At 45.8% G+C, this 19686-nt stretch overlaps 1 protein-coding gene across 19 annotated transcripts in view; it reads right to left on the bottom strand.

Moving 5' to 3' along the window:
- The window catches only part of TANC2 (tetratricopeptide repeat, ankyrin repeat and coiled-coil containing 2), a 288324-nt gene that overhangs the window by 9604 nt on the left and 259034 nt on the right, over positions 1 to 19686 (bottom strand). For 16 of the 19 annotated variants that reach the window (XM_069786690.1, XM_069786691.1, XM_069786705.1 and 13 more), the window contains 10 exons: positions 18765 to 18950; positions 16451 to 16544; positions 10894 to 11027; positions 10306 to 10429; positions 5865 to 6040; positions 5445 to 5577; positions 4857 to 4886; positions 3857 to 3948; positions 2263 to 2409; positions 190 to 290 (listed from right to left, as the gene is read on the bottom strand). In XM_069786690.1, the coding sequence (XP_069642791.1) occupies positions 190 to 290; positions 2263 to 2409; positions 3857 to 3948; positions 4857 to 4886; positions 5445 to 5577; positions 5865 to 6040; positions 10306 to 10429; positions 10894 to 11027; positions 16451 to 16544; positions 18765 to 18950 (1217 nt within the window). The remainder of the gene's footprint in view (positions 1 to 189; positions 291 to 2262; positions 2410 to 3856; positions 3949 to 4856; positions 4887 to 5444; positions 5578 to 5864; positions 6041 to 10305; positions 10430 to 10893; positions 11028 to 16450; positions 16545 to 18764; positions 18951 to 19686) is intronic. The other 3 variants (XM_069786695.1, XM_069786704.1, XM_069786696.1) reach the window with 1 other exon arrangement.

Consider the following 19686-nt stretch of genomic DNA (forward strand, 5'->3'; position numbering starts at 1 on the left):
CCAGAAATTACCAAATGAGGGAGGGTGTTACTCTGGAGTTTGAGAGGTTGGTAATCTCATTAATGAACGTTCCTTTGCCATTTCTTCCCATGGGGACAGTGGTACGGTTTTGCACGGTGGATGCCTACATCAGTGCGGCCAGGCTCGAAGAGACCAGCCCCTCACACTTTTCTCTCTCTCTCTCCTCACCTGCTGCTGCGTTTGGCCCTTGCTCTTGCATAGTAAGCTTCATAAGATTTCGGTTTCAGCTCCAGTGCTTTAGTAGCAAATTCCTCCGCCATTCCAAAATCCTGTCATTACAATAGGTGTGCAGATAAGTAATTGAATAGATATAGAAATAAAAATATACACAGTTTGGGAAGAAAACAAACTTAATATGGACTTTTTTTTTTTTTTTGCAGGTACCATGGAAAACTTCATGGTACTGGAATGTTTCACATGGATTCAACATCATTTACAGCCAGAGAGCTACAATGGCACGTCTGAAGACTCAAAGCCCTCTCGTAATGCTGGATGCTGTCACCACCCACAGAGGCCAGCGCGCCACTGGCTCCGTTCTCACTGTGTCCCCAACAAGTGCATGCAATATCCCTCTCCAACAACCTACAGTCTTGAGGAAACATCTGGTCTCACAGAGGCTGGAATGTAATCTCGTGAAGGATTTTTTTCCATAGTTGAAAGCAATAGGAAACCTTTCCCACGCCCTCTGCTTTCCCCTCTGCAACACACTGACATACTTCGAAGGGGCTGAATAAAACTGCACATGAAGGAAGGGACTACGATATCTCAGTAGCTACAAACAGTACTTGCCTGGCAAAGGTCTCCTATCAGTGCCACCCGTTCCACTGTTCCTTGCCTCTCCCCTACACCTCACTTGGGAGACTGGTTTGGGAGTGGGGAGGTAGAAGGTGGCAGCATGGGACGGAGACTGCTCTGGGTGCTTTTGAGTGGCAGTGCCACGAGATCAGACTATCAGCTATGGTTCAAATCCTGCCGGCTGTCCTCCCTTGCCTTCTCCTGAATGCTTCACGAACAAGCAAGCTCAGCTGAGGCTCAGCACTTGTGAAGGAGACCTCTTCCCAGTGGAGGGGCTTTCATTTCACAGCCAAACATTGCTTTGCATTGCTGACTTTGGGCTATGACCCTGGGCAGTTCTGGGAGAAAGGACTGAAGAGTACTCCTGATTTGGTCAAAAACTTGGTAAACAAACTCCTGCTACCTGGAGCTTGCTATCTGGATGCTCTGCCTGGGGAAGCTCATACTTCTGTTTGTACCTTCGGTAGCAGTTACTGAAGAGATACTGCCTAATAGACTAAACTGGGAATGTAGTCAAGAGGTAGGTACCTTTATGGTCTCATCTATAAGTGCAAAAACTGCAGGAGTAATTACAACCCTCTGAAATTTTCTATCACAAAACCTAGGATTCCCCAGTTAACAATAAACCCAAAATCTTGTCCTTAAAGCGCAGGCTTAGCTGCGAGTTGGCTTGTTTAAAGAGAAGGTTCACACTTTTTCTACAAACTGTGCTGTTTGTTCAGCAGCATTCAGATTCTACTTCCATTGCTTTTCATCTTTCTCCCTCACAGCTTAAAGAAATGAAGGTGTCACAGAAACCCTTTCCCCTCCAGTGTAATCTTCGCTGGCTCACGGCCTCGGCGGAGATTTCACTTTTCGAGTCTAGGGAGACTTTAAGTTGTTGAGGTGAAAGCCCCTGCACGCAGAGCAAGGGGGAGGTGGCACTTGTCTGCTGGAAGAACAGACACGCTGCAGGAGTTGGTCGCTAGATGCTGCTAGATTGGACCAAAGAGAGTGACAGTGATCTGGCAGTTTTGGGAGGAGAGGGAGTATGTGGGGGTGTTTCTGGATGAGTCACTGCCCTGGGGAAGTGCTAGCCCCCTAAGCATATGCTCCTTCATTTTAAATTAATTAGTATTCAAAGGAGCACATCTCCTGGCTCCTCCCTCATCGCTGCCCTAGAAATCTGGAAAATGCCTCCACCCCCAATTCACATCATCATCAAAAGGGAGTAATAAAAAATTCAAAAAGCTATAAACATAGCAATGAATTTTTAATCATCAGAAATGCATACTAAATCATTACTTCTTTTGAATTATAATATGTCAGTGCTCTGTGAAGGACAACCAGGTTACACAGAGGAGAGATCTCAGAGGTCAAAGCACAAATACAGGATGGACACGTCTCTGTGCACAGGCAGAAAGCTGGCAGCTTGCGCTTAAGGCCATGAAGAGTGGGGAGACTTACGTTCATTTTCCTTCGACACCGGGAGAGGTTGAGAAGGAGCGACACCTTCAGCTCACGGAAGGTTTTCAGGTCTTCTCCAAACCCTTCCCTGGGGAATTTTTTCAGAGCATACTGGTAGCGCTGGGCAGCCTCTTTCACTTTACCTTTCTAATAGAAGGAGAACATGTCAAAACACATCCTTGGGTTGAGTTTACTTCACTGCAGAGAACTCACTGACCAGCCCCACGAAAGTTTTAGGTGGTTAAGGTAACTTGACTTCACTATTTAGCTCTTTTCTAGAAAGGAAAGCCAGAACGTTTGATCAAGGGAGCATCTGATCTGGAAATGCAGATGTCTTGTGCAAGTTGAGCTCTCCCACTTAGTACAGAGTTGTCACGCTACAGTGGGAAACACAGCAGAACTTGTGTTCTGTTAACTTGATACAACTCCATCTGGTTTCTGGATGGATGGCCTTCTGAGCTGGGTGATCAGTAACCCATTTCTGGACAACACCTTACACCCAAAGCTTAGTAAGGACCAGGGATGGTAAAGAATACGAAGTGTGGGACTTTGGGTGGAGTTCCTGGGGCTCAGAGAAGCCTCTGCAATAGCAAAGATAAATGTTATGGCACCGATGTGGCTCTGAAGTTGGACGAACCAGTTGAGATTCATCTCCCTGGACTTTAGATGTCTGAAAATTAGGTGTCTACATCTAAGCCTGTCAACCAGGTTCCTTTTATAGTTATTGGGACGCAACAGTCACCTTCAAAGGGCGACTCATCTTTGCTATTTTGGGCACCTATTTTTGGGATGGATGATCTGCACCCTGGAGAGGGGCAGCCGTGGCAGCTAGGGTGAAAGAAAGAGGGCAAAATGGGATCTAGGACATAAATTTTGCAGCTACAAATAGTAAGCTTTAAAACTTTGTAGACTCAGGTTTCTCAGCTGTATCATGTATCTCTGGCAGATAACTCCAGTTACAATGCCAGCTTTGCATATTTTCTGCTTCACCCTTAGAGCCTAACAGTGAATCATTGTTGTACTTGCACATTTTGTGTGTGTGTGCAAATCTCCAGGTTTTAAAGATCGGCTTAAAATAAACACAGAGCAAAAAAGACTCTCTAACTGTAATGGTGGAATGTCTCCCATGGGCTAAAGGACACGACAAAGCCATCGGTGTCCTGACAATCTGTTTTCACTGCAAAAAGTTTCTTCCAGGAGTTTTTCTGGGATATACTATCTTGTTGCCTTGTTCCACAGCAGTGAGCCTGCTAGGTAATGACAATGTTGCCAGATCTGATGCAATGACATCAGCGCTCTGAACCTCTGTAAAACACTTGGTTTCTGGTGTTTTCAAAGAGGAAATGAAGCGCTGGCTCAAATCCAGAATGCAGAGAGACTTGGCTGTGCTTCAGCTTCATTACAGATTTGGGCAATCAGTCCCCCCTCCCCAACTCCACTAACCAAAACCAAACAGTTTGCAACACAAGGAACGCTGTCAGCAGTAGCTTTTACTTGCCATGGTTTAAGGCAGCAGCATTGCTCACTCAAAACCTCATACAAAGTTGTGCTGCAAGCTGCATCTGTTCAATTTTTCCAAAAACACGCTTCTCACCTTATAAAACATGTCTCCCTCCTCCATCAGCTTGCTCAACAGGATGATCATGATGTCTGGTTTGGAGGTTGCCATCGCCCATGTTGCTGGACCTGTAGTGTACAGGATGCATGATGGGTAAAAAACTCATACAATGCAAGGGTGGTAGGAAGCTGGGTGGAAAAAATATCCTGGGGTGGGAATTTCTGCTGGAGAGAACAACTTGGCATGGTCAAAGGGCAGAGCGCTCCAAATGATCGAGCTGACAGTTCCTCTCGCACTTAAATTAACGTCATCCACATTGCAATGGTTTTCCTTTGCAGTCATTAAGGCTAATCCTAATCACCACCACCATGATGGTCTGGGAAATGACGGGAGCCATTTCCACAAGAGGGCAGTGCTGATTGTGGAACCAGCTGGGGTGGGGGAAACAAAACATATTTAAAAGGAAAAATCAGAGTGGTTACATAAAAGCATTTCTAAATTAAAATCTCTGGAAGTGTACTAGGAAATCTGCAGTTCGACTGTCGATAGGCGTTTTGTGTTTAAGTGCATTGTGATTTCCAACTTCACAAGATGTGAAATACTAGAGTAGAAAATCCATTAAGGCGGAAAATACAACAAAGGAAAGATCGTGTCTAAGTGCTGCTGGTGCCAAAGCCATCCGTTGGGCTGGGGACATGCTGGCTCTGCGCAGGGGTCCGCCCATGCAGAGCCAGTTGTTATCTCAAGGACTAATACTGGGAGGGAAGGGGTGGCAAAAATTTGGGGACAACTCATTAGTGTGGGTGAAGAATAAGTCAACAATACTCTATAAGTAGATTCAGTACATTTTGGGGGAAGGAGGTTAGTTTTTGAGTTCAAGTTATTCTCTGCAACAGTCATTAAAAAAATTATTTGAAGGTGAGGTAAATTAAAAGATTAGAGGTGTTGGGGACGCATGCAGGCTAAATCAAACAGGAGAAAGCAAGGCTGACAAAGCTATCAGATCGAAGCTGATGCTGACAGCAATGAGATATACCTCGTGGGCGACTCGGTAACGTCTGACAACCTTCAAAGAAAGGAGAAAACAAAAAGTTGTAGGAGAGAGGGGAAAAAAAAAATGGATGAAGGTGAAAAAAAAAAAAAGAAAGGAAAAAAGCAGCTGTGAGAGGCAGGCAGCAAAGAAGCCAATGCACCAGCAAAATCCCCTTTCACAGGAAAACGTAACGTGAGCAGCTGTGTGGCGCAGTGCAGGTAACACTAAGATCTGAAAGCATACACAGAGCAAGTGAATGCAGCAGCTCACAGCAATGCATGGACATAGTACGTTTGTCGACTCAGACTAGTAAAGATAGAAAAAGCATTACCAGAGGAAAGACCTTGCCAAAGAAACAGTTGTTTATTGATTAACTTTGCTAAGTAACACGACAGCAAAAAAAAAAAATATTCCCCGTTTTAATAAAGAGATCAAGGCAGTCATGACTCGCTGGCTGCTTTTGGAGTATGAAGCAGCAGCTGGGGCTGAGGCTGCCTCTGCATTACGCTTGTATTTTGTAGGAAGCCAGCCCCACTGCTCGGAGTCCTGCCTGAGCACAGAGCCAACGGTGGATTGTCCCCTTGTCCCTACCTATCTTTGCTCCTTTCTTCAGGAGAGTGACGACAACTGAGGTGTTGCGGCACCCCACTGCCCTGTCGAGTGGGCGCATCCCGCTGTAGTCAACGTGCTCGATCATGGCCCCATGGTCCACCAGAAACTGAACCTGCAACGAGAAGCCCAACAGTCAGTTCTGCTCCCGGGGGAGACCCTTCGCGCGCTGCTGGGGATGTACAACCAGCAAAAGCTTGCTCTGCTCCACTGCTTGGGCTCAAACCACCTCTATAGGGTCCGAGAGTACATCAGGCTCATGCACTGTCCTCTGCAGAAGCGCCTGCATGCATGGAGGGCCGGGACTCTATATGCTTATTGCTACACCAAGCCGAACCGTACTATTTTAAGCCTTTTACACCAACTGCCTGTTTTCTTCTGGATGTATTACAGGCCACTTACCACCTCTGCATCGCCGTAAAAAGCTGCCAGGTCCAGTGGAGTGCGTCCGTTTTTATCCGCGTGGTCGGTGGCAGCTCCGTTCTCTACCAGGGAACGCACCACGGAGAGGTGTCCCTTCAGACAAGCCCAGCTGAGGGCCGTCAAACCCTCCTTGTCCATTAAAGAAATGGAGGCACCTGAAAGAACAAGGGTCACTTCACTTAAGAGCTCTCTGTTGCTGAGCACTATGATACAACAAACCATCCGCTTAGTGATGACAGCTTATTTTTAGAGAGCTATGTACATAATTATTAATTACTTTATTAACATTTCTCCTACCACGGATCCCACCCTCCATGGCAACTTCAAATGCACTGATAGGAACTGTGGCAAATGAGTTTATTCACACCAAGCTGCAAACTTTTTCGCACCTAGCTCTGTAGGCTTTTCTGGCAAACATCTTCTGAGCAGCAGGGTAGATTTGACATCCCTCATCTGAGACATCAATCTTTCTTTTTAACTTTTTTTTTTTTTTTTTTTTTTTAAATCAAAACCCATTCCAGGCTGTGTGAGTCAGAGATGAAGACCATTGTGCTGCTTCAGCAGGTCATGGCGTACCAAGGGGAACTAAGTCAATTCAGCTCAGTTCTTCTAAAAAAGCATGTATTTTTCCCTCTTCACTCCCCTTCCCTTTACCCAAATCAACACAATTTCCAGCAGTATTTCTCCCTGAACTTTACCCAATATAAATACAGCGTTGTGGGATAAACTACTGCCAACTGCAAGCCAAGGAGAGAGGGACTTGACATTTTCTTGGATCAAGAAATCGCGCTGCCATACCAACGGGTCAGTATTGCTTCATACGGCATATGGATACGCATATGAGATCTGAACAGCAGCATTAAGTGAACACTCCTCTTCGTGGCATGAAGACAACTCCTGTTGCCATGGCACAGGCAGGGCTCCGGCTCTCGAGCGCGCAGAAAAGATCCGTATCAGCTCCGCTCCTCTGAGGAATTGCGGCTACCTGCGGAATGCTCCTGCCAGCCGGCTGGGATCAATTGCTGCTGCAGTATTTTTCTCCTGTAGGTAAACTCTAAACCGCCCGGCATGAGATCTTCACCGGCTCCAGAAAGCTCAGCAAGCGGGGGAGTAACGTGAATTTCCTGAACCTTCCCGTTCATCCCAGCTGACGTATCCCCCGGTTAGCACACATCACCCAGATGACAGCAAACCGATAGGTCTTCCAGCTTGCACGACTTTTTGTTTGTGGAGGAGCACGACACACGAACGTTTGCCTGGGGTATGTTCAGAAACCTCTGCCCAGAGCTCTCGGCACAGCCACGGCATCCCGCTCGCTGCGTGCCTCCGAACTGCGGCGTGGAGCGCCGGCGAGGGAGGTGGCAAACGCCGCCTGGGGCAACCCGGTGTGCCAAGGAGGGACACTGGCTGCAAGGCAGCTCCAATATACAAGCTAAGGGATGACAACATAAACTCTTGCCAGCCTTCTCTCACGTTGCCCACACCACACCCAGAAACCCTTCTGAAGCTCTGTGAAAGCCCTCCAGGTGATCCTCAACTGACTCAAGGACAATTTTTGCTCAGCAAAGCAGGATAAAACCTCATTTCATTCCTTTTTTATTTGTACCAGCTACTCGCTTGCAATCGAACCGTCCAAGTCTTCTCTCGTGTTTTCCCTCTGACTCTTCTGGAGCAGGTGAGAAAGCTCCTGCAATAAGAGGGAAGGCTGGAAAGCCCCATCATCCCTTAACCTTCCCACTCTTTTCCCAGTCCAGTGGAAGACACCCCATACCACAGGGTGACAGGCACAGACTTCAGGGTACCACTGCAGCAATGCAAGCTGAAGATCTAAGTGAGCGGACAAAGCGCACCGCTTCAGAAATGCCAAAATGCTGCTCCGAGGCAGGCTGGGGACGACCTCCGCAGAAATGCCGAGCTCCCGACGCAGCCGTGGCTCCCGGCAGAACCTCTGCTTGACTCTGAAGGCATCTTTTGCTCCTTTGGGGATCTCTGACCTACTTGGCATTAAGGCAGTCAGACATGAAACAAACTGATGGTTTCAAGGGCAAGGGGCTTAAGGTGACCTCATGGGATCGATGCCTGCTGCAGTGGGAAAGATTTTGTCTGGGTAAACCCAGCTTGCTTCTGAGAAGGGTTGGACTGCTCCCTCCCCTTGCCTAAAAAAATTCACTAGCTAAATGCAAGAGTTTATGATTGAGTATGTTATCCAGCAGGCACAGAACATGAGCCAGCTAGAGAAAAAAAGAAATGACTGAGACTTGGAGCATCAAAAAGATGCAAGGAGTGGCCAGGATGGCTGGATCCTTTCTGTACAGAGGCTGCATCCAAAGCTGCAGTGCCCAGGCAGGGTTACGCGCCCCGGGGACGAGGCTCAGCGTTGTGTGTCAGAGGCACAAGACAGACAGCAAGGAGCGGCATCCCCCGTACCACGTACCCCAAGGTAGCAAAAACATCGAGGGATTGATTTTTTGAGATTCAGAATTAAGCTCTCTCCAAACGGAACGAGCACCAAGAATTATTTTGCTTTGTGTAACACAGATCCATATAAATATCAGCTCTTAGCAGAGCTGCTACCAGGAAAGTTTAATTCACCGTTCAGATGTCCATTACTTCTGGGTGTTAAGTAAGAGCAGTAGGTAACTCTAAAAATTTGGATTTCAAATTGATTGATGACTGCAACTCTGTTAATAAAAAGTGTTTACAAACGCTGTGTTAATCAAGTACAGTCAAATGAGATTTGCCTCGCAACACACTAATTAATGCTTATGGCTTATGATTCACATACTTTGATTTTAATGAAACATTGAACAGGATTGTCAAAGCCATTTTAATTAAAATACACCATATATCACTGTACTCTGCCCAGGCTTGAGCTAACTTTTCAGGACCATGTGTTATAGCATATTTGGTGGAGTTTATTAAGCTATTTACAAGAATGGACCTTTTTAAAGTAAAAAATATTTTCATATTTTTGACTTCTTGGGGTCTCAGTGTCCAAAGAGCTAGGGAAACATTATGTGCCTTTGCTGATGGTCCCATAGCCAAGATCAGATTATCTGGTATTTTCATCCTCCACTGAACCAGTCAGTCTTAAACAACATGCACAGTTCTCAAGTCTGGCAAAAAAAAAAAATCACTTATTTCAAGCCTTTTACACAGATTAAGTCAAGCTGCAAAAAGGGCCACATTACAACTCAAACATGGGGAGTGTTAATTTGAGATTTAAAAACCCCCAGAACATCAGAAAAGAATTAATTGAATTAATTCATAAGAAACTCATGCCTCAAACTGATCATTGTCACATCCCTGTGCAGGTTACAGCACTGAACAGCAGGGATCCCACTGGCCTGTGGCTCAGGACAGACAGGCAATGAGAAACTTGTTCTTGGAAGCCTGGCAATTTTACAGTGAAAAAAACGTTCTTACAACTACTACGTAAAATATACAAGTGTCTCACATTTTGGCTAAGAGGTCAGACACAGTCACTTACGATATGAAGAAAATATCCCTTCCCAAAGAGGGATCTTACCTGAAATAAAAATATCAAATAACAATACGAGAATTAAATGCTATTTCTAGCCAAAAAATAATGGAAAATTACCCAAACAAACCAAACAAACATTGGCTATTTGTAAAAAAAAAAAAAAAAAAGTCTCTAAGGAACTACAGAAATAAGAAATAATCCTGTTCACACAGGTTGCAGGCAGCGTGTTGTTCTGACTCACCTCGAACACGTACAGCAGAAATGAGTAAAACTGAAACATGCTCCTGTTGACTGAGTAACTCCTAGTGAAGGAGAGTTATTAGACACTGAAAGTACTGAGCAAAGTGAATCTGTGAGTGCAAAGCTAAAGAGCAGACTATCTTCAAAACCATTCTGTTTTATTTTCAACAAATACACTAAATCCTTGCCTGTGTTGGGGCCTTACCCTCCTGCTGATGTTGGTGTCAAAAGCGTGGCCAACAATACTAGCACTAAAAATGGAAATGTTAAAACGTGTCCCAAACTCTGGTCCTGCGGCTGAGTTTTGCCTGCCTGTTCCGTGGTGACACTGACGGTTCAATCACATCGCTTGTTGATGTTTTTGTCTAAGGGGAAAGCTCCAAGCATGGTTCAAGGGCATGTTCTTAACTCAATGCTCAAAGCACCTGTGATATGTTATTTTATTTTCCAACTCAAACGCATGGTTTTGAGGCTGTGAGCACCAAATACAGACAACAAAACAGATAGCCAAGATCAACTATTCTAGTCTTGTTCTCCAATAAACTGGATACGGTGCTGAGAACCTCTCCCACCGCCCGATCCAGCAGTGGGATTACAATCCCCACCCCGACATTACAAACTCCAGCCGTGCAGGGGACAGTGCGGTGGGACTCGCCGTGGCCGGTCTCCAACACACGTCCAAGCACATTCTCTAACCTTGTGCAAGCAGAAACTCCACTGTGCCCAGATGTCCCTCAGACGCAGCCATCATCAGCGGCGTCCGCCCCTGCTTGTCTGCCATGTTTACATCAGCACCGTGCGTGAGTAGAAGATCTACAATCTGCAACACACAAAGCGAGAACACACTTAATATGTGGAGACCCAGCTGGGAACACACATCGTACGTAGAAATCCAGCTGGGAAGAAACCAGAGCCAAGGAAGAGCAAAGCGGTGGCCATGTCCTGAAACCTCACGCCCCAAAAGTGTGGTGCCCTCTGGGATTACTGCTGCAAGATTAGGGCATAAGAGAAGCAACTGAGGTGTAAGGACAGGAAAAATGACCTTTTAAGTCAAGAGCATCCCATTTGCTTCCCAAATGGTGAGATAACGCAGTACTTAAGCAAAAGCTGTCTGTAGCCAGCAAGAGCTTTGGGGATTTGAAGCATCAATGTCACTTTTTCTCACTCCGATCATTCCCCACAAGAGTTGGGGTTTGTCTTCTCCACCCATATTTCAGCAAGATGGAAGGGACAGCCTGACCCTACGTTTCAGGCCAATCCCGGTGGCGTGAAGAACCCGCTCACCTGCCAGTGGCCCTGTCTCACGGCGCTGAAGAGCGGAACGACCCCGCGGCGGTTGGGCTGTGCCACCGCGGCACCCTGCTCCAGGAGGAGCCGGCAGACCTCCAGCTTCCCACGCCCGGCTGCTGCCGTCAGAGCTGGAGGAGAGAGAAAAGCAGTGAAGGGAAAGAGCCACGCTCTCCGCGGAGTTTTTTTCCTATCCAGACATAGGTCCTTCTGCCGGATACCGAAGCCATGGTGCCTGAAATGCCAAATGTAGCTCATGACAGGCAAAATGAACAAAGAAAATTAGTTGGATCAGTACAGTTCTAGCTCTTGTCTTTTTAGTTTACTTCAAAGGTCAACTCTTCCACGAACAGATCTCATAACATTATGGAAAGAGGTTGATTGGGACAATCAGCTTTTATTATTTTCCGCAAGTCGCAGTGAAACAGGATGAGAACCATAAAGATAACATAATCTACAGGAATGTGTGACTCAGGTTCAAGGTGTTGCTGCAAAGAAACGTAGAGCCTTGTCACATGAAACCTTCCGCATTTCCCGCTGTGCCTCCTGTAGGTTTTCCTACTGCAAAAGCCACAGGCTGCAAGACTGTGTGTGTCTTAGTACGGGCACAATGTCCAGTGAAAACACAGGTCTTTAGGTATATGCTGTCTTGACAAGACCTTCTGCAACCTGTCCTTGACTCATTCCACCATGACTACAAGAGAGCAAGTGAGGGATCAGGCTGAAGGCACTGACAGATCACTGCTAGCCACTGGATGTCCGTCAGATTTGTGGCTTTTCTCTGTCTGAACAAGCACAGAGCAGCATAATTCAGATGGGGGACTTTTATTTTTAATATCCCACTTTACCCTGTAAATCTTTGAAACCAGGGAAACAACTGGAAAGCAAAAATGGTATGAATACTTTCCCCGGTTCTCCAAGAAAAACGCCAATTCTGGGCTTTGTTTCTGGTCAGGACTGATCCTACCAGCAAGGGTCTTTGTGCAAAACCAAAATTATCTCTCATTTCCAGTATTACAGATGCTCACAATATTACAGGTGGGTAGAAGTAACACCTGACAGCTCTTTCCCTGACAAAATGTGCTCTGTTAACTCAGAAAGTATGGTTGGGTTAGAAAAGACACATTCAATCCGAAAATAGTTCCAAGTGCAGGACCTGCCTTTGACTCGTCTTTGGTATTAATTTTAGACTTTTTGGCTCCTCCCTCCTCTCCTTAACTTTCTGTGCACTTCAGCACAGCTCCTCTGGCTCGATGCTCTGCTGCTTCTAGTAGGAGTTGGAGCAGAAGGTGGGAGTCTATTTCTAACTGACGTAGCTTGTTTTTTCTTTGAAGTACATTTCTGTGGGATGGCTGATTACGAGGTGTTGATGGGCTTCCAACTGCAACACTGTTAATGTTGGGGGATTTAATTAATTCTCTATTCTATTCCACATTATGGTCGAGTTTTCTTCTCTTGGGGTTGAGAGACACCAAGAGTTAAAAGAAAAATCATCTTGCTGCCACAAGCAGAACATACTGCAAAATCTATAATCGGATCCATGTGGGTTTTAAACGTAAGCTACAAATATAGAAGGAGGACTGTGTGTAATGTGCACGGCAGAGGGATCGGTATGCAGGGCTTTTGGGTTCTATTTCTAAACCTGCCTGTACTTGAAATGCTGCAGGTTAATTTGAGGTATTTCATGTCAAAATGACTTATGTTTGCAACAATGAAAATACTGTAAATCACCTACAAGTGTTTGGTGCTCACCACAAAACGTTCTTTGGAAAAGACTTTACTGAAACAGGACAATTTGATCCATGGCCATACCTTTCTCCACTCTGCCTTGCAATCCTCTCTACCTGGATTGACATGTCTTTTTTGCTACTCTGTTCCTCAGGGCCAAAGCAACTGGGGAGCTCCAACTCAAGGGAAGCTCAAAAGCTTCTGCGCTCCTGAGACGTCAGACCTTGCTGCTTCAGGAAGGTTCCACACTGATGACCTGGATTTGCTGCCTGCTGCTGAGAGAAACCTATCCAAGCTCATCTTGTATAACGCACAGATACCTAGGCATCTATCCTCAGAAATGGAGAAACCCTCCAAGGGGCGAAAGGAGCTCAGTCCAGCTGGACCCTCGGAGACCAACTCACTAAGGTACACCCAGACTTCATCAGTGCCTCTGCTTTGCACAGAAGGTTGGACTCGAAAACCCCTGGGGTCCCTCCAACTGCAACAAGCTGGACACTCTGCTGCTGCTCTGAATACAGGTGCCTCCCTCCTCTAGCTCCAGCCTTCTCGTCAAAGCGGCTTTTGACATCCCCAAGCTCCAGCTCCACTGCTGGTCACCTCAAGCCCAGAGCACTGTCCTGTGGCTGGTGTCCAACTGTCCAAGCCCAAAAGCTCAATTAAACTACTTCAGGAAAAATTCTAGAAGTACGTGCTTATTTAAGCCTTTTAGCACTCTTTAGATGGACTTATCAAGCTGTTTCTGATATCACCAACGTGCCTTATGACAGCCATTAGTCTCCAAAAAACCCACAACAGAAGGTAAGGCTGTGCCTGTGTGCTGAAAGGAGACTGGAAAATCCAAGGAAAGGTGATGAGAGGAAATGAGGGAAATGGAAATGGTTTTGTTTGAAGTTTTACTATCTGCCAGAGAGCTCCCATGGCCCAGCATGAACAAGGCAAGTCCACCAAGCCCAGCCAAGAGGCAGCGACCAGGATCCCAGGCTGGAAAACAGGCATGTTCCATTTTGCAGCTCTTCCATTAGGTCGTAGCGCCAGGAGAACAACTCGCCATACAATAACAAAGTCTTGGCATAAATGCCATAAAACAGTTGCTGCATTTCTCAAAACTTGGCTCAAGCAAAACCTGAGACAAGTTTCAGGTGTGGACGTGCCCCTCTCTGTCAGCAAGCAACGTCCGACAAGCCACAGTCTCCATCACCAGGGATCTGCAAGGGCACATTCTGTCTCTCCTGTTGTGCAGAGCATGTGTGTTTTCTTAGAAAAAAAGCAACTTTATCTGGAGAAGGAATCATTAAATTGCTCCTATATCGCACGTGTATCTGTTTCACAGCCTGGCAGCAAGACAAATGCAGTTTGATGGAGTTGTTCTTTGCACCTCCAACTTTGATGGAGTTATTACAAGTGACTCAGATACTTTTGTGCTGGGTTTTGATATTAGTCTCGTCCCAGGGGGAAATATTCCATCTGGAGTTGGCTATACTGTGTTGTCAGCAATTCCTAAACTTATGAGGTAACTTGGCACTGCCATTTGGATGATATCAGGCTGATATCACTAAGCCAGGCAGTCAGCTCTGCTCTGCGGAAGATTAGACGCACAAGCAACAAGTATCAAAAAACAGACGAGACATGATTCAGATTTTTAGAGCAGATTGCTATTTTTAGGTGGAAACCAGCATTTTTCCTCAAATTTATCTAAACTTGCTATTTACTTTTGGGAAAATAATAATAAAACAATGTGAAAGGGAGTCTTGAGATCTATATAAACTTGTCCTGCCTGTGGCAGGACAAAAGACTGCTGAATTTGGTGGTTGGCTCGTTTTTGCTCATTTTCCCATCTTACCTACCACCAATTTTAATGAGATACATGGGTATTCCTTTGAGATGGCTCCTCCAGTTGTGTGCGATTTGCAGATCACCAATTCCACAATCCCAACTATCCCAGTTGCTCAGAAACCCCTCTCAGACAAACTCCCAGATGTCTGTGTAAGTCCAGCTTCTGGCACTGCTGGGGGGGGAGAGGTATGGGAAGGGGGACAACAGAGATGGAAAAGACTTCTGCTGAAGAGTCCTTGAGGCAACGGGCAGGCTGGGAACGGCAGAGCCGCCCACGACACAAGGAAAGAGGACAGAAAAGAGCTGGACTTTGTCAGGGAGAAGACTGCAGTGCTCAGCTTTCAGACTGGAGAGCATGGCTGAGCAGGAGGGAGCAGGACAGTGTGACCTGTGAAGGCAGGGCTCCAGGGATGGGCAGGGTTAGACACCAGTTCAGAGAACACCTATGGCCTTATACTGGGCTTTGCCAGATTCATCCAGACAACCCAGGACTATCTTTAAGTCAAGGAGCATATCTGTAGTATCTGATGCCGTCCATGAGGTTACTTTGCAGGGAGACATCTTAGTGGCTTTTGATCAAACTCTGAAGGCATCTGGATCACCATCCTATTTACAAGTTAGTCCTGAGGACCCAAACACCAGAGAACTTTTTGGATGAGCCGTCTCTGGCCCAGTCACCACTGTGAACTGTGAGCTCGCCGACAGCAAAGCTGCTGTCCTATTACCAATGCTGTCACCTCATTTGACTAATTCCATATCCAATTTCTTTTTTCTCCCGTGACACCCTTGGGGCACTTTTAAATGGCTTATTTGTATATGTTGCCCTTATTTCTGCTAATAATGACACAACGCCCTTTCTGCTCAGTTATGTCCCTGTGGGTGCAGGAGCTGACTCCTTCCCTAATGCCCCACGAGTGGCCCAGAGCAGCCCGGCCACCCATCAGGCTCCCTGCCAGGACAACTCATCCCTCCATCCTTGTCCTTTAAAGCTCAGGGGCAATACCTTCTGATAGACTCCACTCAACATACGGCTCTAATCAGCCTACATTTTCAAATGTACAGCGTACGAATCAGCTCAAAATGTAACCCAGCTTTTTCATGTCCCCCCTGCTTCTAACCAGAAACAACCTGACCAAAGACCAAGCCACACGCCAGCCACTGTCTGTACCCTTGGATCGTGTCATTTTTAAACAAAGCTGACAGAATCAAAATCAGTGCTCCGTTACCCAGACAGGAACATTACTTTGGTGTATTAACTTGACAGGAACATTACCAGTGATGCAAGTAGATTAGTGAGTTGAGTACAAAAGAGTAGATAATATTTATAAGGTCATTGGAGTTAAAAGCTAACAAATCCAAGTTTGAATATCTCAAGAAATGGAGATTATAGCGCACTTCATATCTGTGGAGTGGAAGGGGTGAATGGCTGTTTTTGTTTTGGTAGAAGTTAGGGAAGCGGGGCTTATGTATTATACCCATCAATACAAAAATATAGTACTGCACAAAAGGACATTTGTTTAATTACCAGGCGCTAAACAATGAGAAACTTTCAGAAAATCAATGGATAATTTAAGAGTCATGGTGCTGCATGTAACGGGGAAGGGAAGAGAGAAACAGGGAGGTGCTTTGGATAAATATGCTCAATATCAAGAGAGGAAGAGCAGACTTTTGTGTCCATCTCACATAATGTGAGATGTTTCAGAGAAATTAGCGGCCTGGTTGTCAGAGACGCTGCATGCCTGCATGCTCCTGAAAAGTGCCAGGAGCTCCAGAAGCTCAGGATTTTCAAACCCCAAACTTCTCTGTTTTACCTAAGCTGAGTGCAAGCTCCACTCTGGCACCTGTAAATCACCTGAAATCAAATCAGAGGAACCGATCCTTTTCCCTTCATCAAAACAATGCCAGGGATCGGGGATGCTTCAGGTGATGGGGAGCCCATAAATACACATACAAACATGCAAGAAGAAGCTACAGCATCTACAGAAATCACCTGTCTCTCCCCAAAGGCTGTCAAAGCTGTTGATTTGTGCTCGCTCCACCTCTTCTTCATCTTTTTCTGGAAGATCGAGCAGGTAGGAGACAATCTAAAACAAAATGACATGTCAGCTCACGAACTTGCATGCGTTATATATAAACTGCTGACATCTTAACACGAGCTGCTCTGAATACACAGAGGAAAAGGAACAGTCTCTGCCTGGCACATTAAGCTCAAGTAAATATTCTTTCAGAGATGAATCACTGAACCTGCTGCCCTGTACAAGCAAAAAACACCCCAAGTGTCTTGATACGACCGCCCATGATGAGCTTTTGTGGCAGCAGTTCCTTATCACTGTGTCTGGCCCGCTACAGATGACCTGGCGTGTGCAGTGGATGCACCTTCGTCTGCAGCTACAGCTGCCGTAACCAGCGAGGAAACACTGGTGTGTCCATCTGTATTGACCTGCACCTGGTGGGGTGCAATAGCGTGATCATCCCCTTTTACTGCTGGGGAAACTGAGTCACACACAAGTGATACAATAGTGCAGTTACAATCCTTAGCCTCTTCATTATCTTAAGCTCCAGACAAGGTGAAGTTACTTTGAGAAACTGTTAGCTCCTTTCTAGCAAATCCTGTTTTTAAGCAGACTGTTAAAAAGATTTCTACTGGTTTTCTTCCAGCTGTGGATGCTTGAAACCCCAGAGAAGAAAATTAACTTCTTTAAAGGGTAAATTAAAGGATTTAATTGACTGAGAACTGGCAGAAAATTTCAGTGTTTGGATCACACGATGTGAGAAAACAAGAGGCTAAGAAGAAAATGGAGATTTTACTTTAGTGACCGAAGGACAAAAACATTTTTCTCCTCCTAGGAGAAACAATTATCTGCTGGGGTCTAGGCTATAACCAGCATTTTCTGAGTACCTGGGAGGAAGCTGTGCCTGCTCCGCTGCCTGCAGCTGCCTGTGGGCACAGACTGAGACAGGCACCAGCGCAGGGGAGCAGGGACTGCGGTGACGAGTGCCATTTTCCCGTGTCCTGCCAGTGATGCTCTAGTGCTAAATGGGACATTGGGAATGACAGTGGCACAGGAACCAGAAACCCAGGAGAGCACCTGTGTGGAAGATGCTGTTGAAGTGATGCCCATGGTACTTCCACAGTAGATGCCTTGTGTGTATGTCGCTGCCTCGATGGGAAGAGTGTGAGCTTGGTGTAACACAACCCCGAGCGCTCGGCTGACCTCCCAGCTGGGTGCTGTACTACTTAGTGGACCTTGTGTTGCGTGACTAAAGCGTAAAGCTAAGTCTGGTGTGGTTACACTAGGGTAAAGCTAAGTTTGGTATGGTTACGCTAGGGTATAATCACAGCAAGGACTCCAGTGTGGCTCCACCAGTGACTAAGATCACTTTATAAACATGGTAAATATTTGTTTTATCACCAAAGTTGGAGAAAAACAGCACAGTGAGTAATCATCAGCTCGCAGCTCCTATGACTGCAAGCACCTCAAAACAGGGACTTGGTGTATTTTCTGTAAGCAGCCATGTACCTTTCATAGTACAACAGAAATATTAAACAATTCCAAAACTCTTTTCTATACATTATAAAGGTGATCAGTATTTAAATGGGAATTTCCCCCCAGATAAAAGTTCTGTGCCCTGTTACAAATTATGTCCTCGGCGTGCAGATCTTTAGGGTTTTGAAGTCACATCTGCTTCTAATCGGTCCAACTCACAGTCACTTAGCTAATAAGAAATTTCCAAGCTTTCTTTAATTAGCTCCTCTGATCTGAGCACATTGCCTATGTTTTCATGGATTATGCTTAACAAAAGCAATTTCAAAACTCCAGTAAATGAGAGGAGCTCAATTTAGCAAAGAAATCAACCAATGCAAAAATCCTCAAAGACTGCTTCTCGGTAGGAAAACATACATAATTTTCCACATCACAAATCTTTATCAGTATGATAGGAGGAAGCTCTTTGGCTCTTCTCTCCACCAACATACAGTCCAAAGCTACACGGTCTCACACTTCCCTAACACCACCGGAGGAACGGTGTAAGCAACTCGCTGTTTATCCACACTTGCTTAAAGGTTTATTCCAACAACTTAAAGGCTTGTAACGCTTCCTCTCTTGGATGCCTGCCCAGACCACAGGGATTGCTAAGGGATCTGTGAACCCCACTGCCTGGGATGGGAAGGGGAGGAAGAGTAGGACAGAGGTACTGACTCCTCCTCCAAGACCCTCGTTGTTCCATGTTTTGGTTAGGAAAAATAGTCAACCCTTGGTTTCCCGCCCCGCAGAGGCAGTGACGTGCTGGTTGGTAGGTCTTACCTCGGTGTAACCCATGCTGGCTGCAGCGATCAGTGCCTGCTGGATGGCGTGGCTCTTCTTAAACACTCCCTGCTGTTGCCCAGCCATGGTCCAGTCGCATTGGATCAAGAACTTCACCACCTCCAAGTGTCCTCTGAGAGCAGCATGAACCAGAGCGCACTGACCGTTTTTGTCCAAATGATCCACCTTGAAAAGAGATGACAAAATACAGTTAAGCCAAATCACGGGCAAAATGTCTTCATTTCTTCAGAGTTTCCAGCCCCGGTTTCAAAATAATGCCACATGTGCAATATGTGCACTTTTCTGGTAAACTATCCCTTCTACGACCAGGAAACAACCATTCCCAAAGTAACTCTGTCCCAGGCTTAGGCATCCTCTTGGCCACAAATGTTTGCTTTGGGTAAGTTTCCATTATTTTTAGCTTTCTTCAGACTCAAAGGCTGCAAAAGCATTTTTCCCTTTGTGTCCCAAAGTCCAGCAATGGTGTTTTCTTTCGGATTGAAATCATACACACCACTATCATCTCCTTTATCCAAATCCACAAGAGGAAAACCATCTTGTTTTCCAGATAGAATTTCTTTCAAGAGACACAGAAGAGCCTCAGCCTGCAGTCAAACGCACAACGCGAGGCCGGTGCAGGCAGAAGTCAAGAGGAAACGGAGATCGCTCTTGGCAGCCCTGTAGGAACTTATTTGGTTGGCTTTTCAGGACAGGGCATGGTTTTCACTCGATGCCTGAATGCATCAGCTGGGATTTCTAGGTCCTACCCAATACCAGTAACTTGGAGAAAACAGGACAGGCAGATCAGCTACCATCCTGCTGGTTAACCCCTTTAGTGCTCTGCAACATATTATTTCTCATTTCTCATATTGTAAGAAAGAATTAGTATATTAATATATTCTATTAATATTGATTATAGATA

This window comes from Haliaeetus albicilla, chromosome 7 (genome assembly GCF_947461875.1).
Source record: "Haliaeetus albicilla chromosome 7, bHalAlb1.1, whole genome shotgun sequence".
Lineage (NCBI taxonomy): Eukaryota > Metazoa > Chordata > Aves > Accipitriformes > Accipitridae > Haliaeetus > Haliaeetus albicilla.